Source organism: Aristolochia californica, unplaced genomic scaffold (assembly GCF_029961685.1).
Source record: "Aristolochia californica isolate CCGP_79_NKW_82.1479 unplaced genomic scaffold, dmAriCali1.0.hap1 SCAF_1, whole genome shotgun sequence".
Lineage (NCBI taxonomy): Eukaryota > Viridiplantae > Streptophyta > Magnoliopsida > Piperales > Aristolochiaceae > Aristolochia > Aristolochia californica.
Genome location: NW_027181770.1, coordinates 9,438,689 through 9,456,234, shown reverse-complemented (window position 1 = coordinate 9,456,234; position 17,546 = coordinate 9,438,689). Strand labels below are relative to the sequence as shown.

At 36.7% G+C, this 17,546-nt stretch overlaps 2 protein-coding genes and 1 pseudogene across 2 annotated transcripts; 2 read left to right on the top strand and 1 right to left on the bottom strand.

Moving 5' to 3' along the window:
* The first annotated feature begins 10 nt into the window (after positions 1-10).
* On the top strand, positions 11-3,386 carry LOC137944890 (large ribosomal subunit protein uL18-like). The gene is made up of 9 exons (XM_068790681.1): positions 11-110; positions 1,249-1,318; positions 1,394-1,485; positions 1,583-1,709; positions 1,790-1,869; positions 1,954-2,070; positions 2,603-2,737; positions 2,815-2,984; positions 3,104-3,386. Exons 1-9 carry the CDS (start codon positions 108-110, stop codon positions 3,210-3,212), a joined length of 903 nt encoding a protein of 300 aa, XP_068646782.1. The 5' UTR covers positions 11-107; the 3' UTR covers positions 3,213-3,386.
* A 361-nt stretch (positions 3,387-3,747) lies between these two features.
* LOC137959123 (uncharacterized) lies at positions 3,748-4,408 on the top strand. Its single transcript, XM_068806437.1, has 2 exons — positions 3,748-4,007; positions 4,094-4,408. Exons 1-2 carry the CDS (start codon positions 3,850-3,852, stop codon positions 4,314-4,316), a joined length of 381 nt encoding a protein of 126 aa, XP_068662538.1. The 5' UTR covers positions 3,748-3,849; the 3' UTR covers positions 4,317-4,408.
* A 495-nt stretch (positions 4,409-4,903) lies between these two features.
* LOC137945878 (probable ion channel CASTOR) lies at positions 4,904-9,343 on the bottom strand (annotated as a pseudogene).
* Positions 9,344-17,546: the final 8,203 nt, after the last annotated feature.

Below are 17,546 nucleotides of genomic sequence, written 5' to 3'. Positions count from 1 at the left end.
TCTAACCCGTCGATTATGTAGGGTTTTTCCTACAATTGCTAGCCCGAAGCGTACGCTCAAAACCCTTTCTCAGCCCAACAGCCGGTGCGGAGAGTCGCTAAGGGGAAATGGTATGTGGCTTCTTCCTCTTCTTCTCCTCGAGGATGATCCAATTTGTTTACATTTTTTATGGAATTCTGAAAAAGCTTATTTGTTTTTGCACCGCGTGGTTCCTCCACATTTTATTTTTTTTATCATTAGGAGCTTTTACTTCCATCTTATGTGCGGATTTTGGGAATGTATGCAAAGTAGTGCTTGTTGATGGCTTCTATTTTTCCGTACGCTGGATTGGTATCCCTTGTGATGAGTTTTAGTAATTTGTTGCTTTTTTTACTGCATGAGTTTCCGTTGCTAAGTTGGCCGTTCGGAGTATATTTGTTCTGTTTTTCTATTATAGGGGTTTTCATTTGCCACCTGCGCTGTCTAGAGTTTGTTTTTCACATGTGAAGATTGAGTATTTACACGATTTTTGTGCATTTGATAGTTTTTCTTTGTTTGTTTAACAATTTCTATTTGTTTCTTTATATGTATGTAATGATTTGCATGTTAGTTTTTGGATGGATACTGCGTGCCTGTTTTTGTACCACTGCTCAGAGGTCAGTGGATTTTCGACTTCTGTCCCAAAGGGGCTCTGTTGATGGATGTACTGTTTTTTATATTTTCAGCAGACCGACCCTAATTGATTTAGACTTTATTTGGGTCCTCTATATATCCGTCATTTGATTTATGGGCGCGTGGGTTACTATTACACTTCTGTTGATGACACATTGAATTGGTATAGCATGAATTGAAGAATAACGTTTAATTTGTTCAATTTAGAAAGAAAGGTTTTATGGATTCTATGCTACTTTTGCTTTCTGTCAATTTCTCCTTCCCAGACGCCTGGAGCATTGAGGTTTGTCTATTATACTTTCTTGGCAAAGCTCTAGGTATTTTTTTTTTCAGTTCTTACATATTATCGGTTTTTATGGTATTTGTTTTCTTCAGTTCTTACATATTATCGGTTTTTATTTGTTTTTTCAATTGAGTTGAATGTTACAATTATATGTTACTTCATTTTCTTTACTAGGGGGTGCATGGTTAAATATCAAGGGTATGTATTTTATTAAATTAATTTTGCAAAGGGGTAGCTATTTCTTCTTCAGTTTCATTTGCATATGGTGATTGTAGGATATTCATCTGTTTAAATGCTTCCTTTGTGCATTATAGGTCTTTGTTAAAGCTCAGAAGTCAAAGGCATACTACAAGCGTTTTCAAGTTAAATTCAAGAGAAGGAGAGGTAATCTTACTGGCCTTCTAAGGTATTGAAATTTGCAAAGATGTGATTCTGATATTCCTTTTTGTCAATTTGCAGAGGGGAAGACAGATTACAGAGCAAGGATTCGTCTGATAAATCAAGACAAAAATAAATACAGTACCCCGAAGTATCGCTTTGTCGTCCGCTTTGTATGTTCTCTAGATTTGCTGCTAGTTTAATTAGGCTTCTTTTTTAAATTCAAGTGAAATATACTTTTTTTTATTTTAATTGCTTATTTGGAAACAGACCAACAAGGACATTACTGCTCAAATTATTTCTGCGACTATTGCTGGTGATATTGTGGTTGCAGCTGCATATTCTCATGAGCTTCCTCGATATGGGCTTGAAGTTGGGCTTACCAACTATGCTGCAGGTATGTGAAGATTCAATATTGTTCTTGTTTTTTTTTTGCTTGTTTGGTATTATTTTCCAACTGATTTGCTTGGGTAACAGCTTATTGCACCGGGCTTCTTGTGGCTCGTCGTGTCCTGAAAAAGCTCAATATGGATGGAGAATATGAGGGCAGCATTGAGGTACTTAATTAATTGCTCTACTAAATTGCTTGCAGCCTCACTGTGTCTCAATGTATCCAATGAAACCCCATTTGCTTTTGCCAGGCTACAGGTGAAGACTACTTAGTTGAACCCACTGAAACCAGGAGACCATTCCGGGCACTACTTGATGTAGGTCTTGTGAGGACTACTACTGGGAACCGTGTCTTCGGTGCCCTGAAGGTATCTTTTTTTTTGTCTATGATTTTTAGCTAATGGAAAGCTTTGTCTTCTTTTACGTTGTATTTTTACTTGGTGCTGTTTTGTTGCATTAAAGTTGCATCTGGGTTTTTCTTTCTAAAAATTTGTGGAGTTTCAAATAATTTTAACAAACTTGTAAGTTAGTGAACATTTTTACCTTCTATAACAGCTGAATCCTGTTATTAAAAAAAAAAAAAACTTTGTCACTACTTTATGTTTAATGTTGTTTCTGAAATCTGTTGGTAGGTCACTTTTTGTGTAAGATAATCAATGCGTAGTGACCAATATGTGCACCTTGTTGATTCATATCACAAGTTGAAAAACCATTCTAGATGTTATTCTATACGTGGCATCGGTAACCTATTTTTCTATGCTCTTTTTTCCTTGGGAAGCACTTATTCATGAAATTTGTTACTGTCTTTTTACATTTATATGTTTTGTGATGCAGGAGTTTTCTGAGAACTAGATTTTTTGTGGGGACTGGTATTTTACTGTTAACTCGTTCATATTGCAGGGAGCACTGGATGGTGGGCTTGACATTCCTCACACAGACAAGAGGTTTGCGGGCTTCAAGAAGGAGGATAAACAACTTGATGCTGAGGTCCATCGTAAATACGTGTATGGTGGCCATGTAGCTGCTTATATGAGGGTAAGTAGTAGATATCAGTTTTTTGGCGTTGGGAAGATTTGCTATAATTATTTGTTGATATGAAAATTTATATGCAGACATTGATGGAGGATGAGCCCGAGAAGTACCAGTCTCATTTTGGCGAGTACATTAAGCGAGGACTCAACCCTGATGACATGGAAGAGCTATTTAAGAAGGTCCACGCAGCCATTCGTGCCGACCCCACTACGAAGAAATCAGAGAAGCCCAATCCAACGGAGCACAAAAGGTAATAATTTGCTTTTTTGCAGTTATTTTATCTCATTTTACTGTAATTTGGCTGTTGTCGATCAAGCTTGAGGAATGTCAATTTGAGGAATATTGATATTGTGGCCTGCTTTATATCAGGTACAACTTGAGGAAGCTTACGTACGAGGAGCGCAAGGCTAAGTTGGTTGAGAGGTTGAATGCTCTTAATTCAGCTGCTGGAGACGATGATGATGAGGATGATGAATGAGTGAATGAAACTACATATGTTCTGCTTCTTGTTCTCTAGTCTTCATTTCTGTTTTACGAGATTAGAATTTTTGTTTGCTCGCTTTTTTATTATAGTTCTTGTTTTAGAGTTCGATTTTGGATATTACCTGAAACAGGAAACAGATTTTGAATTAAATTTCAGAACGATTTTTAATTCAGATTGTCTTCTCTGTTTCTATCTCAATCCTCGGAACTCATCAATTGGGCTGAATCGATCAAGTTTAAGGACTTGGTGGCATATATGAAACGACTGACGTTGCAATGGCTTTGGATTATATTTTCCTATAATTGTAGCGACCAAGGATATTGCCTTATAAATGATTAATCTAACTTCATATCTGACATTTCAATTTTTCATTACTCGTACAATATAATGGGAATTCATTCAAGAAAAAAAATTCAAATTGAGATTTTTTAAAACTCGTTTGAGACAGAGAGTGACCCACCATCGTTCTTTACCAGAGCGGAGCTTTTGATATAGCCTTAGCCTTATCTGAAACCAACCAATAGCCAGAAGCCTCCCATATCGCATTTAAGCTCCGTCACAACTCCGCCCCTTCCATGCTCTTAACAACCTTACGCTGCGGTGCGGCTTCCATCTGAATGACAAAACGACCATGGCCCATCCTTTAACCGTACCACCTGCATCTGCTAACACTCTCTCTGCCAGAGTTTGGAAGAGGAGCTTCGCGTTGCCGTGTTCAGCGTCTGAGGGAGAGTTTACAGGCCATGAAGGGTCGGATAGAGGAGACCGTGTCCAGCTCTTCAGCAGACGGTACGTGCTTAAACATTCACTATGGGATTTTCCGTTTCTATGGGAAGTCCTGTTAGTTTAATTGTTAATGGGTATCTGGTTCTCAGGGTGTTTGTTGGTGGGTTGACGGCGGCGGTGATTGGATTGTCCGTCAAGACCCAGAATGCTAATGCGGCTGGAAGGAGGCCGCCGGCGCCACCGCCATTGGAGAAGAAGGATCCGAATGTGAGCGGAGTGCAGGCCAAAGTTCTTGCGAGCATCAAAAGGAAAGAGGCCATGAAGGAAGCCATAGCTAAAGAGAGAGAGAAGGGAAAGCCCGTCAACCCTTGAATCTGAACAGTTTCACCGGATGAGATCGTTGTTCTTCATGTATAACATGAACTGTTTACGACTAGTATTAATATCAATAATCGATTCGTCTCCACAGAAGCTTAATCATTTTTTCTTATTATTCTCGTTGTGATCAGTAGAGAATAGAACAGCGTGTTTGAAGAGAGTAAAGAAGAATAACGAATTTGGAAAAAAGATGAGGAAGACTAAGGTTATGGACTCAGTCCAATCAAGAAATGTCCTCTTTAATTTGCTGGTCATCTTAACAGGCATAAAGTCCGTTAACTCGCCCAGCTTAATCTAATTTTTAAAACCAATCCCCGGCCTGATCATAATCTGAGAGCAGACCTTTCGAATAGTCATCTTTCACTGGGTCAAGTAAAATCTAAAAGGGTCAAGATGTCAAGATGTGTCTTATCTTTCCTGTCCATGATTAAAAATTATCCAAGAATGTTTCTAGTTCCAAACCCTCATTTTCTGTCTCTCTTGATAGTGAAACATACGAGTCTAAAAGTCAGTTAAAAGCTTCAACGATCAAACAAACATTTGTCAAGGACAGCGTTCTTCAGTAGAACCGAAAAACTATGTCAAGGTGGTATTAGCTTCAAAGCAAAAGCAGGGACATTGTTCAGGTAACTTGCCTGTATATCTCAAATCAATAATAATGTGGCCAGTGATCTTGAATCAGCTTGAATTGCAGAATCCTCAACAGATTCATCAGCCTGAGTCAAAATCTGAACAAAACCCACATATGGGCATAGCACAGCACAAATATACTCAAGAGTCAATGGATACCAGTTGACACATATATAGGAGCATTTGCAAAAGTTAACATAACAATGAAACTCCAAACTCACCGAATCAAAAGACTCCAGTGGAAAGCTTTCTAAGTGACTGCGAATAACAGCATTGCCTTCACGATCCACTAGTGATATATTTACTATGCTAATGTCAAGTCCACTTTCAGTAAGCTTTTTCTCTCTCCTTTCCTGGTACAGAATTGAACCTCTACAACTCCGTCCCAGGAGCTAAAAAGGCATCCAGTACCTGAACAACATGCATCGTTCAGAAGGGGGATTTTTTTTACGGTTGTTGTATAAAGGAAAGTTACAGAGATATCATGTAACGGGTGCAGTTATTTTATACTCACAATGGACATAAAGTTACCACAATCATATCTTCCATATCTTGTCTCCATCCACAGAAAAAAATCTTTTCCAGAGATATTGGAATAACAAAATCTTTGGGTAGATGCCCTCTCCATACCTGCAGCATTGGACCAAAGAAAAGAAGAAATCAGAGGGCTTTGAAAGAAAAACTTACCACAATCATATCACCAATGTCCCATCTCCATCCACAAAGTAGAATCTTCTCTGGCTTCCTTGCCGGCCGCATAATATTTATGAATGATACATCTTTGACCTGAATGATCAAATTCATTACATTGTTGTAAGTTTTACAAGTGATGCACCTTTTTAAGCTTTGAGGAAGTACACCAATGTGCCAGCTACCAAAGTTTGTCTCTTTTATATTTTTTTAATATTATTAGAAATTAGAACCCAGTAAATCTGCTCTGTATCATCTCATTTCCCCTTTTTAAGTCAACATCAAAGTCAAACTGAAGAAAGCTTTCATGCTAATTATTATTATCCTTGTACAAAAGGTAGTACATAAGACTTTTCTTTATCTAAAAAAGCCTAAGAAACTTACTGCATGAAAACATGAAGTCTCTAATCAAATAGGACCATAACTGTCCATTGCCAGTTCCGTGCACATAAACTTCACATTAATCAGTCAGAGTGAAACGTTAAATACACAGAAAAAAAGAGAGGTGATCTACTAGTCAAAGAAAACAATGCATAGCAAGGATGTTCAACTTAAAGGACAACTTATAGAAGCTCACATTAAAACTAAGAGTGCATGAAAAAGAATGACATTGGGGCATGTCATTTTTTGTGTTTGTTCATCTTCATTTACTTATGGAAAAGCAAAGCACCGTGGGCAAGGCAGCCGGGACATAGGTATAATCATCCTCAGCAATTACGGACTTCATCTCCTTCTTGCAGAACATAGGAATCAACAGGATTCCAAATAATCTTTCCTCTTTTGGATGCCACTTTAACTCCAAAAGGAACGGCATCAGGAAAACTGATCAGTACATCGTCAAATTGCATTCCGTCTAATTGTGGCCACCATTTGATGTAAAAGTAACACTTTTCAAAACCAAGAATGTCTTCCCAGATCTGTCACAACCAGTTAGATGAAAGCATAAGAGGAGTAATTCAGAATGATCAAAACATTAGGAAACAGTTATGTGTGCACATCAATCACCAAGCATTAAATCTTGCATACAAGTTATATAGTTCAGTGAATTTTTGGATCAGTGAATTTAAATTTATTCCTCAGAAAAGTATTAAAAATAAAATTTCATATAGAAATACGCATGCAGAGTTGGCTATGACAACTACAAAACAAGTTTTCTGATTGAGTTACACTAACCTGTGCAAGGCCTGGTTTGTCGGCACACTGGATCATTAAGCACCCAATAACATCATGAGCTACTACAGTTTCAACAAGATCACCACCAACTAGTTTGACCAGAACCTCATCATCAAGATCACTCAGTTCCACCACTATGTGGCGTTTCAAACCTTCTTTGAAACCAATCAAGCTTAAAATGGTCCTCAATCCACGCACATCACTCTGCCACAAGTTATCAGTGATGGCTAGCTAAGGCACACCCAGGACAAAGTAAGCAGTTGCTTGCATTGGATAAAAATTAAACCTGGTCAGCATTTCCATCTTCAGCAAGGTTAATCACGGCACGTGCCTTATAAACAGATATCTGTGAATGCATTTATAGACGTCTGAAAATTAAGCAGGAGAATCTAGACAGCATTCAACCAGGTAAGACAAGATGAAAAGTCAGAATAAAAAATATGTCAAGTCTGCTAGAATTAAAAGGTTTCCACTGCAGCATATTACAGATGATCCTTTGAAATCAAACTAAATTTTGGCAACACTTTCCATTTTCTTCTTTGTCTCTTTCGGCCATCACCACCACCATGCCGCCACCCAAGCTCTCATTCTCAATAGCAAGCTGATTCGGCAGAGAACCCTCAACACCAAGTGCAATCAAAATCCATAAGCTAAGAGAATTCTATCAGCAGATATATAAGTTACCAACATAGAAATAAACCCAATTCCACTACATAATCTGTGATAAGCCCTCTTTCTCTAAGCATGGGACAGCACAGTTTGTTTACAAAACACTTAAAATATCACATTTGACCAAAGAGTTTTTAAAAAAAGACTAATCTTGCAGGCTGGAGAGAAAATAGCCAGGATTTCTAAAGAAGAAACTTGAGAAGGGTTCTGAGGGCCAAGCATCATCTTACCATGCATTTTGTCAAGTATTATAACTGCTTCACATTATTCTGGTCAAATGGCACTTGTGATTGTGATCAGCCGATTTACCTGCTTGCTTAAATTGTATCTTCCACCATTCGACAGCATAAGTTGAAATAGGATTTTTTTTTTTTTTCTTTTTGAAAGGCGAGTTGATTTTGATAAAGAGAGAAAGAGAAGAAAACTGGGAGCAACTATTTCTTTCATGCTTTTTGGCTCACAATGGGTTTTTCATCTTTGACTAAGTCTAAAGGTAGACATGCTCTAGGATTCGAAATAAGCAATGAAATTAGCATTGGGTCATGCAGTAACTTTTACATAAATCTAGGTAATTTAACTAGTTTTTGAAGTTCCTGTCAGAGAATTAAATTTTGAAGTGTTCCAAATAGGTAAGCTCAACATTCCAAGTTCCAATCAGATAAACGTGAATGGACTATTCTTGTAGTATCAAAACCACCTTTAGAATAATCCAAGCAAAAAAAATCCTTTGGAATATTCTTAAAAAGAAAATAATGTCATGAGTATGAAGAGTTACGATAATACAGTAACCAGTATGCAGGTCAACACAGTAACAGGATGGATAGAGATTACAAGAGAATATCTCTTCCAACTTAGCTAAGGAACTTAAATATGGAAAGCAAAATGAAAGCCGTACCATTTTTTTACTCAGCCCAAGAATTAGTGTGTGATTTATCTCTATCACTTCATTTCCCCCCTTCTCCATGAATCAAATTTCTCCGACATTGCATCAGAAACAAGCCCAAGCATCGTTGCAAATATAAGCATCCCACCAAAGCTGATGGAAACAGAAACTAACTTTGGACCAAACCCAACAGAGTTTGTGGCCCCTAGAATCAGCCACATATGTCCCTGATAACCAGAGACAATCAGCCAAACTATCATCAGTCACACCAAAAAGTGCCAAGCCTCCCAGGCATATAAGCAGTAGAAGAGGAGCATGTGACAACCAGCTGCAACAACCACAAAATTTGAACTAGTTAAGGAGAGAGAGAGAGAAGAAGATTCAGATTCTAAAGAAAAAAAGAGAAGATTCATAAAGACTACACAACATGAGATGTAGATTTTACAATAATTAGTAAAATCGAGGTACATGAAAGCACCATAAGACTCATTGAGCGACCAAAGACAAACCCGTCCAGCTACATGAGAACCTCTGGCCAACGTACCGTTTCAAATTTTTGGTAACCGCTGAGTAATTTAAAGCTGAACTTACTTCAAAACAAATTTCACTGTTCAGACTGCAATTCATAATCCCAGGTAAAGGAAAACTAAAACAGTTGAATCTTCATTTAAACAGATATCATTCACCGTCCGAACGACGTAGTCTAGTTTGAAATATTAAAAACCAAATGTCCGAAGCAATATACTCGTGTATTTGACTCTTCATATAAAAGACATAAAAAACTATCCAGGTTCACACAAACAACTGAAAAAAATACAACTTCTACGAATTCGTGCTCACCGCCACTACGATTGCCCATTGCCGCTCACCCCTCGATCTTCCTCGGAGAGCAACCTTTAAATCCTTTTTCGGCAGCCGTTTTCTCAACCAAATGGATCTCCAGAACGTCCTGTTTAGCCGTCCTCTCAAAATCCATCGTAAAACCAAACCTTCTTCGAATTCCGGCATACCGAGGATCTCTCCAGGGAACCGGCCGCTGATAAGAAGATGAGGGACTCCGATTCTCTATTTCTTAACGGGAGACGGAAAGGCGGAGAAGCTCTGATGAGATGGAACCGCGCCTCTGGAGGCCGAAGTCGGGTGGATGAAGGACGGCGACGGGAAAAACCAGCCTCGACTGGAGGAGTAGAGACCGGTCGGCATCCAGGGACATAGTGAGGATTAGAAAGAATGTTGGGGTTGGGCAAGGAATTAAGTGATGTTTTTCTTTCTGTTCGACGTTCCAGCGTTATGTGGATTCCTGAAGATCAAGTTCATGTTCAACATGAAGATCATGTCAGTCATGTACATGAAGATCATCTTCGCACTTGGTGTTAGTGTTGACGACTTCATGTGCACTGAAAAACAGTTTCCAGTGTTAGTGCCCCAACATGAGAAAAACATAAAAAACAAGAGAATCTCTAAACCTTTACAGTGCACTTAATTACAATATAATCCTTAAACCCCAAATTAGGTAAAATAACCATTATTACTACACGAATAAGTTATTTAATGTATAATTAAATATATTAATATATTTATTAATCGAATTAGATATTTTATTATGCATTAATATGGTAATTACATGAGCCAATGAAATACGTATATGATTAATTACAAATAATAAATAAATAACGTTATAAATAAAAAAACGAAAGTAATACGTTAAGTTATTAATTTATTAAGAACATATGATATACTTTAACCTAAAAATGAATAATTTAAGAGAAAAAATTGATCTAATCATAACTTTAACACACAATATATTTGTACATAATATATTTTATGTATTATTAATTAATAATATATTATCACAAAATTTAAAACCATTGGTTTAATTAACTATAGCAATCGGATAATTATGCCAAAATAATTTATCAAATATTTATTTTAACAATATTTTAATTATGAATATTAAATAACTATTTTAATATAGTAATTGTAAAATCAAAATAATTATTTTATAAATAAAAATAATTATTTATAAATAAAAATTATAAATTAATGATTTTTATGAAGATAGTTTAATTTTTCCTAACTTAGGAAAAATTAAACATCTTCGTCTTCCTCCGCAGTGAGCCAGCAGGCAACGACGATGGCGACGGGGACGAGCTAGGCAAAGGCGACGGCGGCGGGCAATGCCGACAGAGGCGGCGCTCCGACGGTACACCGAGAGGGAGAAGAGAGGGAGGCCGAGAAGCTCTGCAACAGAGCTCGACCTCCTGTGCTCTGCGGGAATGAGAGAGGGAGCAGAGAATGAGAGAGGGTTGCAGGAATGAGAGAGGACTGCGGGAATGGAGACGAGAGAGGGAGCAGAGAATGAGAGAGGGTTGCGGGAATGCAATGGCAAAGAGGTGTGCGGCAGAGAGAGCCCCGAAAGACAGCCCACGCGAGAGTCATGTAGATGATTCTCAAAATCGGGCGGAAAGCGCTTTCCGCCGTTTACTCTTGGGACATGAACTCCTGATTCATGTATATTCATGTACATGACATGAATTTCGGCGCCCCCTAACGACACCAGGACATGAATTGCGTAATGCGCATGAAGATCATGTCCTGAGTCATGTATCTACATGATCTTCATCTTCATCTTCATCTTCATCTTCATCTTATGTATCTACATGATCTTCATCTTCGAAATGGGTGTTAGTCAAGACAACTTCATCTTCTAAATCTTTGAAATAGGGTGTTAGTTAAGACAACTTCATCTTCATCTTCATCTTATAGAAATTTAAAATTATTGATTTTAATAATTATAAAAATGAACTAATTAAACCAAAGTGTATGAGTTAACAATATTTTAATTACCACTATTAAATCACTAATACAATAGAGTGAATAAAAAAAAATTTGATTAATGAATAAAAAATATTATATTAATAACATAAGATAGATTTGTATTGTATTAATTAATAATATATATTTGACATAATTAATGATGATATATTAATCAAATGCATACTTTAATTATATTTTATTTACCAGGGAGGATTGAATTTTGTGTATTCTTCAGTCAACTAGCCTAACCAAATATGATGAATTAATCTGAACTAAACACTAATTATATCATAAATTATCAAGCAATAATTTAATTAACTACTTCCTAAATTGTCAAACAATAATTTAATTAACTACTTGCACAACAGGAAACGTCAACTCTGGATTTTACCGTGATTCGTGCCTCTCTCGAGCGCCACGTAACCACGAATCCGGATTCTCAATCCTTGCGTCTAGCCCCTCTCGGGCGCCTAGAGTTAAAGACAGAAATCGGATTAAAATACCAAAATCCAACCTCAATTATAATCTTACCCTAATTAGCTAATTTAATCAAATATCAAGAAAAAAAATCTTAAATAAACCTTAATTATCAAATCAGATTCAATTAACATTCAAAACCTAAGTTCAAACTATATGAAAAATTAAATTCAATAATGACGAATTACTCCCCTTCTTCCTCCTCTCGCTCGGGCAGCAACTCGTTCTCACGGGTGCTGCAATTTCCGGAAATTGGTGGCGTCGGGTAGCAATAGTGAGTGGCCGGAGGTAGAGACGACGCCGGCGACGCCGGTTAGAAGCCGACGGACGGAGGTAACGTCCGGCGAAGAGCGAAACAGAGCTGACGTTCTCCAACCGGCTCTCTCGAGTCTCGGTTGGAGTCGGAATAGCTTCGGGACTGGTCGGAAATACGTAACCGACACCGGAGGATGGTTGGAAAGCGGAAGTTGCATCGGAGAAGGCCTCTCGGATCTCTTCTCGGCCTGGCGAGCGACTACTGTCGAACTCACCTCGACGGAGACTCTCTCGAGCTCTCCTCGGGTTTGTTCTCGGTTGCTGGACGGCGGTGGACGGCAGTGGATGACGATGGCGCGGCGAACGGCGGTGGGGAAGGCAGTGCGGGAGAGAGGAAGAAAAAAGAAAAAACGACGCGCGATGGGGGGGGGGGGGGGTGCGAGGAGAGAGAGCGAGGCCGAGGGCGTCGCCCGTCCTTCAATTCGAAGAAGATCAAAAAGGGCTTTCTTCCACATGATTGAAATTAAACCGTGGAGATGAAGGGCCCCTTCATCCCCTGCATCGAGATGAAACTTCATTTGCACTCCACTAATGACTTCAAGTGGAGAAGGGCGTTATGTGGTTGAAGATCATCTTGTCCTTCAAGTTGACTAACCCCCCCTAAATAGACAAGTCAAACTAATGGGGGGTGGTTTCGTCATTTCCTTAAAATAAGTGTGAGTGACCCCTGTGCTTTAAGGGCGCCGAAATGGAGAAAAAAAAACGGAAAAAAAAAGAAGCTCATTGGCATTCAAGGCGGGAGAACGGTGGGGATCAGGTACTCTCTTAATTACTTCTGTTCGAAGAACATCACACTTTAATCTATCAAACCGTTTGCATTTTGTGGTCATTTTCTGTTATTTGAATTTGATTGTCAGAACAGTGGGAATGTTATTAAACTGTGAACTTCTTATTGGGAACCCTAAGTGATTTCAACTTTCAGTTGCGGTGCTTTGTTCTATTTTTTCCTTTCCCATTTGTCGCAGATTTCACCATGAGAAACAGATGTGGAGGGGTTTAGTCTGCGGGGTTTTCCTGACTATTTGTGCTTGTAAGTCTGGTGAAGGCATGCTATCCGAGTCTGAGGGAAATACTTCGACGAATTTTTCGTATTTTTTATAGATTTATTGCTTTTTATGTTCTTCATTTTTAGCTTGCACGAGCTGCGTTTTGATTGGTGTTAACGACTTCCTCTTAACTAGGTTTTGTGTGTGTGTGTGTTTTGGGATGTTGATTTTACAGTCACACTTGAGGCTGTATACTTACATCTGGTCCTGAAGAAGAGTTTAATTGGGTTTAGCTTATGATTATTATCCTTTCTTTATGCATCAACATAATCTTTGCAGTTTTATGGTATAAGCTGTTTTGAGCTGCGTGACAAAACCAATTTTCTATGTTCTAAACAAACAGAGGTCATTGGACTGAATATCTTATATTCTTAGCTAACTTTTGGTTTGCATTGAGAATATGCTATAATATCTTTGTAACTTATGCCAAGGGGCATGTAAGATGGGGTACTGGGTGAACTTTAAAACCAAAATTGAAACTGTGGCCTCTGTCATTTTGTTGTTTCTTTATCTCCATGAAGAGATCTCAAAAAAGAAAGAGCTTTTAACACAGTTTTTGTAGGTAGTTTTCAAAATTTAGTTTTTTTGGAAGATCTGCATTCCAATTTCATATCCTGTAACTCTGCATTGAGTTAGGATAGTTCCATGCGCAAGATCTGTATTTAGGGGGGGTTTGTGCCCCAAAGTGGATTCTTGAAGATCAAGTCATGTCCAACATGAAGATCATGTCATGTCATGTACATGAAGATCAGGTAAGAATTTGTGTTAGTTTTGACGACTTCATGTGCACTAGAAAACAGTTTCCAGTGTTAGTGCCCCAACATGAGAAAAACATAAAAAACAAGAGAATTTATAAACCTTTACAGTGCACTTAATTACAACATAATCCTTAAACCCCAAATTAGGTAAAACAACCATTATTACTACACGAATAAGTTATTGAATGTATAATTAAATATACTAATATATTTATTAATTGAATTAGATATTTTATTGTACATTAATATGGTAATTACATGAGCCAATGAAATACGTATATGATTAATTACAAATAATAAATAAATAACATTATAAATAAATAAAAAGTAATACATTAAGTTATTAATTTATTAATAACATATGATATATTTTAACCTAAAAATGAATAATTTAAGAGAAAAAATTGATCTAATCATAACTTTAACACACTATATATTTGTACATAATATATTTTATGTATTATTAATTAATAATATATTATCACAAAATTTAAAACCATTGGTTTAATTAACTATAACAATCGGATAATTATGCCAAAATAATTTATCAAATATTTATTTTAAAAATATTTTAATTATAACTATTAAATCACTATTTTAATATAGTAATTGTAAAATAAAAATAATTATTTTATAAATAAAAATTATAAATTAATAATTTTTATGAAGATAGTTTAATTTTTCCTAACTTAGGAAAAATTAAACATCTTCGTCTTCCTCAGCAGTGAGCCAGCGGGGCGATGGCAACGGGGACGGCTAGGCAAAGGCAACAGCCGGCGACGACGACGGGCAATGCCGATAGAGGCGGCGCTTCGACGGTATGCCGAGAGGGAGAAGAGAGGGAGGCCGAGAAGCTCTGCAAATGCTCGACCTCCCGTGCTCTGCGGGAATGAGAGAGAGCTGCGGAAATGAGAGAGGGAGCAGAGAATGAGAGAGGGTTGCGGGAATGGAGACAAGAGAGGGTTGCAGAGACGAGAGAGGGCTGCGGGAAAGGGAACAGAGGGAACAGAGAAAGAGAGATGGTTGCGGGAATGCAATGGCAGAGAGGGTGTGCGGTAGAGAGAGCCCCGAGAGACAGCGCCACGCGAGAGTCATGTAGATGATTCTCAAAATCGGGCGGAAAACACTTTCCGCCCGTTACTCTTGAGACATGAACTCTTGATTCATGTATATTCATGTACATGACATGAATTTGGGCGCTCCCTAACGACATCAGGACATGACCTGCATAATGCGCATGAAGATCATGTCCTGAGTCATGTGCACTAACCCCCCCTTAAATTTTATATCCTGTGACTCTGCATCGAGCTAGATGATAGTTCCATGCGCACAATGCGTGTTGAACCTATGTTTCTCCTGACTTGGCTTCCTTCTTTTCTCTTGTGAAAATATGTCTTTATCATACAGCCACTAGTTGGTATATGAAACATGAGAAGAATGAGAAACAACATTGAAGAATTAAGAGAGAAATACCATTTACAGTCGAAATTCCCTCTCAAATAGGAAAACCCTTGTCAGAGAGAAAATGAACTAGCTTCTATTACTACTAAAGACCCTTCACATTGTGATTCTAGACTTGGCTTCTCTGTGAGTGGGAGCCAAACCTGCAGATGAGATTAAATATCATGGCCGTCAATTTTGTGGTTGCTCTCAAAATTAACCAGTAATTTTAATATTGAAACATCTTATTAATTTTTTAATAGAATTATTTTTATTAAAACGACATAGGCATGAACTTTATCTATAATAACTATATAGAACTATACTTTTAAGTTATTTAATTCATAAATTATTTTAAAACACATAATGTTTATCTATAAAAAAATACTAATTAATTCATTTCTTTATTTTTGGATTTATCTCTTTGTTCTTTAGTATTTGAAATTATTTATTTATCTTAAATTTGGAACATTTGATATATTTTTAAGTTGAAGCATATTAAATTTTTATTATTTTCAATTTAAAATCATTAACTGCAAAGAAGAACAAAGAAATTCAATATTTTCTTTTATTTTTTTAAACATGTATGTAAAAATCCATTTATTTCACTATTTCAATATTTAGAGATCCTTTGATTTAAAATTGGGTTTTAAAATATATATATATATCAAAACTAATCCATTCGCTGCTTATCTGATTTTTTAGATAATGAATGATGATTCAATTACAAAGCATATTCATTTTCAGATTTAAAGTATTTTTCATCTAAGCTTGTTGGATGCCCTTTTGATAGGTTCCATCTTTCTATGACTTCTCATAGTGATCTATTTAAGGCAACGGGGTTAATAAGTGGAAGGTCCACATGTTTGACCTGGGGTTAGGGACTCCATCTTATCCAACATTTGCTTTGTACACAAATGTTTTGGCATCAGCCTTTTGTCTTTCTAGGTTGGAGTTGCATTCCACTTAGGGGGGTTAGTCCAAAATGAAGTGAGATGAATTACTCCCGCATTATTTAGTTCATTAGATTAAGGGATTAGTGTAGAATGAATTTCACTTCAAGTGAATCACGTCAATTCATTCACTCAGGCAAAAAATAGGGAATTTAGATTCGGACCTGTTTTCTGAATCAATCACTTGAAGAGCAGGACGTGCGTAGCTCCTCTCCCCCCCCGCAAAAAAATTTCCTCTCGCTCGGCCAAATTTTTATTCTCTTCTCCCTCTCCTCCTGTCGGCCTTCCTCCCTCTCCTCTCCTCTCCCTCTCGACCTCCGTCGCAGAGCACAGGAGGTCGAGCAGCCTCCCTCTCTTCCCCCTCTCGGCGTACCATTGGAGCGTCGCCTTCGTCGTCGTAGCCTCCCACCGTTGAGGAAGACGACGCGCGCCGTGAGGAAGACGATGGTTTAACTTTTCCTAAGTTAGGAAAAATTAAACCATCGTCATAAAAATAATAATTTATATTTTTTATTTATAAAATAATTATTTTTATTTATTTAATATATTCATTTTATAATTACTATATTAAATTAGTGATTTAATAGTCATAATTAAAATATTGTGAAAATAAATATTTGATAAATTGTTTTGGTTTAATTATCCCATTGCTATAATTAATTAAACCAATGGTTTTAAATTTTGTGACAATATATTATTAATTAATAATACATAAAAATATATATTATGTTATTTATAAATAAATAAAAATATATATATATATATATATTGTATTAATTTTTTTTGCTATTGTATTAAATTAGTGGTTTTTAATGTTAAAGCATATCTTATGTTATTAAAAAATAATTTATTTATTTATTATGTTTGCTTATGTTTTTTTTTTTTTTTAATAATTTATTCTAGTCACACGTAATTATTGTATTAATTTATGATAATCATTAAGTAATATAATATAGTTTTTCATTAATTAGGATATTAATATATTCTAATGCTAAACATTAAATCACTTATAAGTGTAGTAACTGTGTTTATTTTGGTTACTTATTTGTTTAGGTATATGTTCTATTTAAGTATATTATAAAAGGTAACTCATTCTCTTATCTATATCATACTTTTCATTTGGGGGTACTAACACTGGAATCTGTTTTCCGATGCATTGGAACTCGTCTACACTAACATTCAAGGATGAGTTGAAGTTGAATCAATTCATTTAAGATGAATTGAATTCTTCACTTCATTTCAAGTTCATTGTGGACTAACCCCCCCTTAATAAATTGAAATTTGTTTATCACCATGTCAGTGGCCATTATGTGCCAGTGTAAATGTTTTAGTTGTTCTTGTGGAAATTATTTTGCATTAGCTGGGTAACGTAG